Here is an 11305-nt window from a genome sequence, read left to right on the forward strand (position 1 = left end):
AAACTCAAGAGAAGATTTCTACCAACGTGCATTTTTCATTATGCTTTATTTATTTATTTATTTTTTGGGGTCAGATCCATTATGTTACGCTTGTTTGTTTGCGTAGGTTTGCTTTTTTACTCTAACTTTTATTATATCTTGGTCATGTAGATTTACATGTGGTTGAATAGTAGTGGTATATATACAGAGAGAGAGAGAGAGAGAGAGAGAGAGAGAGCCACATAAATATTATCCCCATAATATCAAATATTAGACAAAGAGACCATAATGGCATTATCCTTGTCTTCCACAACTGCAATTACATGCTCCAAGCTCCGTGACAATTCAAGCCTTCAATTCAACACCTCAAACACCTACAGACGAAGTCCAAATGCAGTGAGCGTCAAATGTGCATCGACAGAGCCACCGGCAGCAGGGGCCGGATCGGCGGGGAGGAAATCCAAGCTTGAGATAGGCTCTCCTATCATCGTAGTTGAGGCTCCAAGAATGATAAAAACCGCGGCATCGGTTCCATGCCTCAGGGTCAACTCCGGCTTGGTCAAACCCGGTGATGTTGGAAGGTACACTTTCCGAATTCCTTGTTTAAATAATTTGCATTAATATTGTTTAAGTACGACTAATTGTGTGTGTGTTTTGTGTGACTTGGTTTGTTTGGTGGTGCAGAATTGTGTCAAGAAAGCCTAAGGATGTGTGGGCAGTACGGCTTTCAATTGGCACTTATCTCATTGATGGCAAATACTTCAAGCCCTTAGAGATTGACTCATAGATGATGTATTTTTACCTACTCATTTCATAGTGCCACAAATCTCTGTTTTAATTCCTTTTCCGTAATGTTAAAGGAAAACCCTCTGAGGCTCTTCCTAGTACGCCGAAAAAGAAGAAGGAATATTTACTATTCTTCATGTCCTAAATGTTCTTCCCTACCTCGTGCCTTTAGCAGTTATATTTGATAACTTTGCAACAGGGTGTATACCAGTCTTATTTAATACAAGTTGTTTGCCCTTCAATTTTAGTCAAGTCCAAAAGTGTCATGCAATCCAAATGACCGAGTTGGTTAGAAAAGCCCAAATAGTTTACGACGCTTAAGGGAACCCGACATGCTATGACACTAGGCACATCATGTCATGCGAGGTTCACATGAACATCTGGAAAAGAAATAAATTTAAGGTCTAATGATAAAAGACACCTGACTGGTTTAGGGTCATTCTTAAATTGGACCCCTTAGTATTAATTTTATCAATTTACGTCCTTACGTTTTCAACATCGTCCAATTTCATCCTTCGGTTAGTTGACCAGACAGTCAAGTGTTAAATGCTTGACTGCACTGTGGGACCCACCTCTACTAACGCTTTGACCATTCCGCGCATGCCAGTTGAAGGGCAGTTTTGGGTTTCAACAATTCCAAAACAAACAAAAAACTGAAAATCGCGCCCAAATTGGGCACGCGTTGCCAAAGCTAGAGATAGAAGAAAAAGCCCCAAATTTATCCTCAACCTTAGTTTAACCTAAATCCTAAATCTCCATAACTGAGAGCTCAGATCTACGATTTCGAAGAAGTGAGCCACCCAAAAAGCGTATTCAAGTGTATTGGCTCCTTAACCTAGAAAACAAAGGAGAAATGGAGCATAAGACGATGATGTGTTGGTGTGGTAAGAATGCGACAATCCAAACCTCGTGGACAATTTCGAATCATGGGAGGCGATTCGCTGTGTGTGCAAAGGTGAAAAACTGAATTTGTTGCAAAATATTAGATTTTGAATTGTAGCAGGTGCAATTTTGTGCAGGGTAAAGGAGGTTGTGATTTCTGGGTTTTGTATGATGTGGAAATGTGTAAAAGGTCTAAAGTTGTGATTCCGAGGTTGTTAAAATCGCGGGATAAGTTGGAGAATTCACTAGCAAAGGCTAGAAGCAGAGAGAAGGTTCTTTGGGCAGCATTGGTGGTGTTGTGGATGGTTATTGAAATGTTCTTCTTCGGAGGGAATGGTGGATCAAATGGACTGAAGCTGAAGACTTTGGAACTGGCATGAAATGGGGTGTTTTAGGGATGCACTATGCTTTTGATATGGGAAGTACTATGCTTGTGGTGTAATGTAGTGTGCTTTAAGTTAGGGTCTGCACTGTGCCCTTTGTATAGAAAACAGTGTGTTTTTGGTTATGTAATGGGAATGAACATTTTGCATTTTGGTTATGTAATGGGAATGAGCATGATGGCTATGCAATCTACATACAATGTGACATTTTGATAATGCAATAACTTGTTCATTCCAACAACTTGTTTATACAACATATGAACAAATTCATTTCCACTTGCAGCATTACAATAAAAATAGGCCACATAATAACATATCCACTTGAAGCATTACAACAAAATAGGCCACATAATAACATTTACAACCTTCCAAAATAACATAACCTGTTTTTCAAAAAAACAGAACATCTTACAAAATATCACAAGTTGTCTGCTGTCTTTCCAAAATAAGGCAACTTGTCTTCCAAAATAACATAATAACCTAATTCAACCAGCTAATAAAGGTAAAACTGTCTTGTGATAACAAAATAACCGAACCAACACAGACAAGTGTGCAAGACCATCATCATTCCTTGCTCAAGTCTTATGCTCCCACTACCATAGGTAGTTTCCTCAATAAATAAGAATTGTCAGTTGAAGCTTCAGTTGATGCAGGAGGGGCAGATCTAGTCGTAAGAGAGGCAGATCCACTCGAAGGAGGGGCAAATGTTGAGGATGGAGCAGCTGAATCACTACGTGGTACATTTGAACCTCCAGCTGCAATGGTGGCCTTTCTCTTCCATTTTCCTTTCTGCACAGATCTTGTAGGCTTAGCTTGCCTTTTTGTTGTACTGGGACCAGTTTCACTTGTTTGAGTAGTTTGCTGGGATGAGGCAAAAAATAATAAATTGTTTGTTGCATCATATTCCAAAAACATTAACATTAATAAAATCAACAAATGTTCATCCTCAGCCTTCCTCTTTTTTATTTTTGTTTTTGGGGAGAAATTCCTATGACAAGTCCTTTTATTGTGGCCCTTTCTTCCACATTGGCCACACCTCAGTGAGTCTTGAACTTTTGTAACAACATTAGCCTTCTTGCTGCACTCACCTGCTTCATTCCTTCTAGCCTTTCTTAGCCTTCTAGGTTGTTTGGAGGTTGAAGGAGGCACACATGGTGGCATATTAGTTCTATCCCACAACTCCATCCCATTCATAGGTAGTATGAGGTTTCCATATGCCTTGAAATATGTCTGATATTGTTCCTGAGAAAAAGGTCACTAAAGCCCGTAATAATCTAGTGCTTAACAGGTTTGATATTGTTCCTCTCATTTCTTTTGAGCACAAGATTATTACCGGATTCGGTGATCCTTTTCTTAGTTGCTGACCCAAAAAAAGAAAACTAAACAAATATGCTATGTGAGTTACATGACTATCTCTTTTTGTTCTAGAACATTTTTTTGTCCCCCTCCGACGACTGTTGGACAGTGAAACCTCGCCATTTATTTGAATTCTCATTCCCTCCCGATTTCAATATTCTCAACTTACCTCACATACAACAAAAACCTTCCCTAATCTTTTCTTCACTTTTTTACTCAGCTTCTCCCTCCATGGATCAAAATATTTCATATCTTGATCAATTATTGGCCACTGTTTTTCAAGAACTTGCCACATTAACTGATAGAGATGGTCTAACCCGAAGAGGAAAACTAAACAAATATGTTAAGCGAGTTACCTGACTATCTCTTTTTGTTCTAGAACCCTTTTTTTATCACCCTCCGACAACTGTTGGACAGTGAAAGCTCTCCATCTATTAAAACTCTCATTCCCTATCTATTTCAACACTCTCAACTTACCTCACATACAACAAAAACCTTCTCTCATCTGTTCTTCACTTTTTTACTTAGCTTCTCCCCCAATGGATCAAAATATTTCATATTTTGATCAATAATTGGGCATTGTTTTTTCGAACCTGTCATATTAATGGATAGAGGTGGTCCGACCCGAAAGAGGAAACCTAAACAAATAAGTGAGTTAGACTATTACTCTTCGTTCTATAACCCTTTTTTGTCTCCCTCCGACAACTGTTAGATAATGAGAGCTCTCCAACTATTTAAACTCTCATTCCCGCTCGATTTCAACATTATCAACTTACCTCAAACTTCTCTTATCTTTTTTTCACTTTGTTTACTCAGCTTCTCTCCCCATGGATAAAAATATTTCATATCTTGATCAATAATCAGGCACTATTTTTTCCAAATATATCACATTAATAGATAGAGGTGGTCTAACTCGAAAGAGGAAAACTAAACAAATAAGTAAGTTACATGACTATCTTTTTTTGTTCTAGAATCCTTTTTTGTCTCCCGCTGACAATTGTTGGAAAGTGAAAGTTCTCCATCTATTTAAAATCTCATTCCCTCCCAATTTCAAAACTCTCAACTTACCTCACATACAACAAAAACATTCTCTCATCTTTTCTTCACTTTTTTACTCAGCTTCACCCTCTATGGATCAAAATACTTCATATATTGATCAATTGAGCACTGTTTTTCCCGAACATGTCACATTAATTGATAGAGGCGAACCAACCCGAAAGAGAAAGGCTAAACAAATAAGTGAGTTACATCACTATCTCTTTTTGTTCTAGAACCTTTTTTTGTCTCCTTCCGACAACTGTCAGACAACGAAAGCTCTTCATCTATTTAAACTCTCATTCCCTACCGATTTCAACACTGTCAACTTACCTTACATACAACAAAAACCTTATCTCATCTTTTCTTCACTTTTTTACTTAGCTTCTGCCTCGATGGATCAAAATATTTCATATCTTGATTAATAATTGGGCACTGTTTTTCTCGAACCTGTCACATTAATTGATAGAGGCGGTCCAACCTAAAAGAGGAAAACTAACCAAATAAGTGAGTGTCTTCTTCACTTTTTTACTCAGCTAGGCCTAGGTAACATTTTGATGAAATCCGGCTCACAACTCATGAGGCATCCCCACCTGTATGCATCCAATATTTTTGGTGTATACTCCAACAAATATGAGTCGTAAGTAATAGTAAGTGTCCCGCAATCACAACATAAATACATTAAGTTTTTACATAACCTAATTAATAATACAAAGCAGTTTGTCTAAAAATCATAGCTTAAAAATAAAAGTAACAATAAAATATTACAAACCAATAGTCTTGAAATGATAACTTAATAATAAACCAAATAATAATGTCTTAATTATTATAATATATTTTTCTTCCACCACCTCGCCCACGCATGCGCCTGAAAAACAAAAACAAACTTTTTTTTCAGTTGCTGTCCAGATAAAGAAAGACTAAAACAAATATGCTAAGTAACTACCTAACTATCTTTTTTTTATTACTAACAATTTTCTGTCTTTGTCTTTCAACTCTTCGACCTTGAGATCCTGCTCGGCCAAGAGATTATGCTGGTGAAGCTGTGGTCCATGTATATGGATGGGTGCTTATAAATTTTGGCTTTGTCTTTATTAATGAACCCTTTGATGTCTTTGTCTTTTAATACTTCGATCATGAACCCATGTGGAGCCAACTCCTCCTTTACTGTCACTAAGAATTTCTGCTTGGTGTATACTACTTTGTTTGTCCATTCGAACTCATGAGCCAGCCTCGCCAAAATTTGTAAGTGCTTATCTTGATACATGGACCACAACAGCATCAAATTATCAACATCACAAACGTTCCATACAATGAGGGGAAGTTCATGTCCTAGTATAAAGAACCTTATGGCTTCTGTGAATCTCGTGTGAGTCTGGGCGAAGGCTTGATTAACTTCTTGAAAAAGATTGGGCTTTGGATTCCTTGATGAGGAACCATTTGATTTTTTTGCTCTCAACCAGTTTGATATCATACCTTTTTCTCTTGTGAGCACAAGCTTGTTACATGCATTTGTGACATTTTGCCAAGATGTGTAGGTGTTTCTTAGCCTTGCTAGTCTTGAATCTTTTGGATCAGGCCTATCAATTAACATCTGATGTTCTGCAAAAGTGGTGCCCAATATTTGATGAAAGTGTGGAATATTTGGTTCCATTGAGGGAGAAGCAGTGAAGAAGAGATGAAAAGCTGAGTAAAGAAAACTAGAATATTTTGTTGTGTGGAGGTAAGAAGAAAATATGAGAAGCTGAGAGTTGTATGGAGATAAAAAGAAGAGATGAGAACTGAGTAAAGAAAAGTTGAGATTCGGGGTGTGAGGGAATAGAAGTTTATATAGAGGGTTAGTTGCAGAGGTGGGTTAATCTATATCTAGTGAAGCGTGGATGACATTTACAAAGCTACAGTTGTTGTATGTGAGGTAAGTTGAGAATACTGAAATTGAGAGGCAATGAAACTTTAAGTAGATGGAGAGCTTTCACTGTCCAACAATTATTGGAGGGAGACAAAAAAGGGTTCTAGAACAAAAAGAGATAGTTAGGTAACTCACTTAGCATATTTGTTTAGTTTTCCTCTTTTGGGTTAAACTATCTCTGTCAATTAATGTGACAGGTTTTGGAAAAACAGTGCCCAATATTTGATCAAGATATGAAATATTTTGATCCATAGAGGGAGAAACTGAGTAAAGAAGTGAAGAAAAGATGAGAGAAGGTTTTTGTTGTATTTGAGGCAAGTTGAGAATGTTGAAATCGGGAGGGAATGAGAGTTTAAATAGATGGAGAGCTTTTACTATTCAACAGTTATCGGAGGGAGACAAAAAATGGTTCTAGAACAAAAAGAGATAGTCAGATAACTCACTTATTTGTTTAGTTTTCCTCTTTCGGGTTGGACCGCCTCTATCAATTAATGCAACAGCTTCGGAAAAAATAATGCCCAATTATTGATCAAGATATGGAATATTTTGATTCATAGAAGGTGAAGCTAAGTAAAAAAAGTAAAGAAAAGATGAGAGAAGATTTTTGTTGTATGTGTGGTAAGTTGAGAGTGTTGAAATCGGGAGGGAATGCGAGTTTAAATAGATTGAGAGATTTCACTGTCCAACAGTTATTGGAGGGAGACAAAAAAAGGTTCTATAACAAAAAGAGATAGTCTGGTAACTCACTTAGCATATTTGTTTAGTTTTCCCCTTTCGTGTTAGACTGCCTCTATCAATTAATGTGACAAGTTCTAGAAAAACAGTGCCCAATTTAAGTTATGATTTCGAGACAAATTGGTTTGTGTTATTAATTATATTATGTGAAAACTTATTATATTTATGTTGTGATTGCTGGAGACTTAGAACTGGGAAGTGAGACCCCCCTACAGGAGTCGAACGATAGTTCATAAGATGGAAAGAAAAGTAGACAAATAGGTCTGACAGGCGAGTGAAGCGAGTTGTTGGTTGACGTCCCAAGGAGTCTCTGTTCATCTTCGTTCAAGGCAGGACGCATTTGACCAAGTGGAGACAAATGTGGAAGCAGCAATCCCTTGCCTCATGAAGGAGATAAGCTTTACGTTATCCAGCCTATTTCCTCAACTTCGTCCACCATTGGAACTCCTTTGTAAAAAAACAAGAAGCATTTTGGGTCACATTTCTTACTTGAGTCCCCTATGGATAGTACAATGCACTAGTATCATCTTTTATAACTCAACTAAACTAGTTTCAAGGGCTGGATTCCCCCGGATAAGTAAATAAGCCTCCAGCAATCAATACTAAGTCTTCAGCAATCACACCATAAATATAATAGAGGAATGCTAGCAACCTTCTCTCTAACATTCTCCTTTGGACCTTCTCCTATTTTTGCTTGACATGTGTCATTCTCCTTACACTTAAAACAATGTCATTAATGTATTATAAAAGCTAACTTTTGCTTTCCAAGTTTACCCTCATTAAATGTATTCAATTTATCCAAAAAAAAATTCACAACTTTCTTACCATTTTATTAATTTTTTTCTAACATCAATCATCAATTATTTTTTTCAAAAGAAAATATCTACTTTTAAGAGGAAATGTCCTTTTAAAAAAAACAAAGGGTTTAGATAGAAAAAAAAAAGTCCTTTGTGTTTTTAAAAAAAGAGATATTTCCTCTTTTTGAAAAAAGCAGACATTTTCTTTAAAAAAAAATTGACGTTTAAAAAAAATTAATAAGATGGGAAAAAAGTTGTGAATTTTTTTTGGATAAATTGAATACTTTAATAAGGGTAAACTTGGAAAATAAAAGTTAACTTGTATAATATATTAATGATAGTGTTTTAAGTGTAAGGACAATGACACATGTCAAGCAAAAAAAAGAGAAGGTTCAAAGAAGAAGGTTAGAGACAAGGTTGTTAGCATTCCCCAATATAATAAGTTTTCACAAAACATAATTAATAATACAAACCAATTTGTCTCGAAATTATAACTTAATAATAAAAACAACAATAAAATAGTACAAACCAATAGTCTCGAAATCATAACTTAATAATAAAACTCAATACTAAGTTTCCAGCAATCACAACATAAATATAATAAGTTTTCACATAACATAATTAATAATACAAACCAATTTGTCTCGAAATCATAACTAAATAATAAAAACAACAATAAAATATTACAAACCAATAGTCTTGAAATTATAACTTAATAATAAAATAAAGAATAATGTCTTAATCATTATAATATTTTTTTCTTCGACAACACCCAACTTGACAACACCTCAGCCACAAGCATGCACAAACGAAAATAGCCTCTTTTTTTTTTTTTTTTCAGGTTGGTAATTTTTTCCCATTTTCAATTTTGATTAGGGAGATTTTATTGGCACCCCATTATTTGCTCTTTGCACCATATACTACTTTTAAACATGAATAACCTATTTTATCCTTGCATATAATTACCGTTAACGACAAAAAAATTTAAAACTAAAATTAAAATTGCTCACTACACCCATATATGTTCCTACAACCCTAGTTTGACTTTTTTTTTTATCAAACAATCATGTTCCTACAACTCTAACGAGATTTATACGTTTATATTGATGAAAAAATATCTTGTATTTATTCATGAGGGATGAGATTGAAGTTAGAGAGGCTTCGAATGAGGTATGAGTTTTTTTGGTGTTTTGCAAGTTTAGTATTTTATGATGGTAGCTGGTTGTGCTCAGCACATTAGTACCGAACACGATAGGTAAATTCGGTAGGATGCCACCAAAAAGTTGCACCTATTTCGGTTGTGTTTGACCGGTCATGAGCTTAATATGCGGTGGAGATCCACCGTAACATGGAACATTGTTCAATGGTTTATTCCCGAAATTTTATCTGCGTTTTAGTGGCAACGAACTAAAATTTATTTATTTTTTCAGTAACTTATTGTTGACCACAAATTTAATGTAAGCTATTTTGATCTTACTCCCATTGAAGGAACAAGAACAAGGTGATGCCCCTACTAAAGGCAACAATGTGGGAACATAATGTGTAATGGACTATAGTGATCAATTCACAACTTATTTGGTAATTATTTTGAGTTTTTTGTGTGTCTAAAATCTTTTATAATATCATTAACGTGGCATTAATGATTCAAATTTTATCTTTAAATAATATAAGTTTTAAGTGTAAATATTCAATGGTAGAGATGCATTACTTATATGGGCTCATGTACAAGGAAAACTGATTAATATTGTCATTGTAATTAAAAGGTCTGATTATGGAGGTGAGGGCAAGAGGAGACCTCGAGTAATACTTGCTTGTGAGAGGAGCGGTAACTATAAGTCTTGCAAGTCTAGTGAGACAATTAATATAAGGTCGGATGCAAATAGTGATATGAAAAAATGTGCTACGGACACTGGTACCAAGAAATGTGGATGCCCATTCTTGTTAAAAGGTGTCAATATTGGTGATGGGGATGATTGGAAGTTGGAGGTGGTCTGTGGAATACACAACCATCCTATTTTAGAGTATCTTTAAGGTCATTCATTTGTGGGGCGACTTTCTAAAGAGGAGAATGTCTTGTTGGTGGACATGTCTAAGAGTTTGGTGAAACTTAGAGATATTTTGGTCACCCTAAAAGATAGAGATGCAATAAATGTTTCAACTATGAAGACAATATACAATGCTAGGATCCGAAATAGAACTAAAGAATTTGTTGAGACAACCTAAATGCAACAATTGCTTACTAAGTTATCCGAACACAATTATATTGAGTGGCATAGGACATTTGGTGATATTGTAAATGACCTGTTTTGGACACACCTTATTAGTATTGAGATTTTGCGTGTATTTCCACATGTACTTATCATGGATTGCACCTATAAGACTAATACGTATCATTTTCCACTATTGCAAATTGTGGGGGTGACATTTACTAATATGACATTCTCTGTTGCGTATGTGTATATGAATGCCGAGAAGGAAGACAATTACATATGGACTTTGATTGCATTGAGGAGTTTGTTGGATGATAATTGTCTTCTTGATGTTATTGTCACCGATCAAGAGTTGGCACTCATGAATTCTATTACATCTATATTTCCAAAAGCACGACATTTATTATGTAGATGACATATTAACAAAGGAGTGTTGGCAAACTGCAAGAAGTTATTTGGGACCCTCAAACAATGGAAGCAATTTAATGAGGATTGGAATACTTTGGTTGGTTTAGAAATGAAGGAGGAATGTTGGCGTTGTTTGCGATAGATTGAGTCTAAGTTCAGTGAATTTCAAAAGGCTCTTGAATACATACTAGACAATTGGTTAAATCCATTTAAGGATAGATTTGCGGCCGCATGGACAGACATTTGTATGCATCTTAGATCGACGACCTTTGCGTCAACATTACTATCATGAGTAAGAGCTACATCTTCAATCTCTGTAGTATCCTCAAAGTGATCTTAGGGAGTCGCTCTCTGTCTCCTCTTTGAGGCTGTGAGACGCTGTCTATTAGGTTGAGATGATGAAGCCTCAGTAGTACCTCTCTTCGGTAGATGATCACTAAAAAATAGAAACAAATTCTGTGGACTATCACTGAAAAAAGAAAACATATTCGATGGAGTACCATTAAAAAACCGAAATACATTTGGTGGGCATCTCCTAAAAAATGGAAACAAATTCGGTGGACTACCACTAAAACAAGGTAACGATTTCGGTGGTAACCCACCGAAAGTAAAATTAATTTCAAGTTGAAATTCGGTGGACTACCACTGAAGCAATGTAACCATTTCGGTGGTAATCCATAGAAACGAAAATCCAGTTTCGTAAAACCAGGTTCGAACCATACACCCACGAAGTTGAAATCAATAATTAAAATCAGACTTTGGCTTTTCAAAAGTGAAATCAAACCTAGGCTTAATCAACACTTAGAAACGTAAATATAGAAATCA

At 35.8% G+C, this 11305-nt stretch overlaps 1 protein-coding gene and 1 pseudogene across 1 annotated transcript; both read left to right on the forward strand.

Moving 5' to 3' along the window:
• The first annotated feature begins 223 nt into the window (after window positions 1–223).
• LOC103329930 (protein CHLORORESPIRATORY REDUCTION 42, chloroplastic) lies at window positions 224–1017 on the forward strand. Its single transcript, XM_008232463.3, has 2 exons — window positions 224–560; window positions 664–1017. Exons 1-2 carry the CDS (start codon window positions 268–270, stop codon window positions 764–766), a joined length of 396 nt encoding a protein of 131 aa, XP_008230685.1. The 5' UTR covers window positions 224–267; the 3' UTR covers window positions 767–1017.
• Window positions 1018–9749: 8732 nt separating this feature from the next.
• On the forward strand, window positions 9750–10772 carry LOC148914347 (protein FAR1-RELATED SEQUENCE 5-like; annotated as a pseudogene).
• The last annotated feature ends 533 nt before the right edge of the window (window positions 10773–11305 follow it).

Source organism: Prunus mume, unplaced genomic scaffold, assembly GCF_029339155.1.
Source record: "Prunus mume cultivar Tortuosa unplaced genomic scaffold, ASM2933915v1 scaffold18, whole genome shotgun sequence".
In the NCBI taxonomy this organism is placed as follows: domain Eukaryota; kingdom Viridiplantae; phylum Streptophyta; class Magnoliopsida; order Rosales; family Rosaceae; genus Prunus; species Prunus mume.

Bases quoted from the DNA above. Each gene is read 5' to 3' on its own strand.
- LOC103329930 (XM_008232463.3), top strand. From the start codon at position 268: ATGGCATTATCCTTGTCTTCCACAACTGCAATTACATGCTCCAAGCTC. The intron at 561-663 runs GTACACTTTCCG...TTGGTGGTGCAG, and splicing joins AAACCCGGTGATGTTGGAAG to AATTGTGTCAAGAAAGCCTA.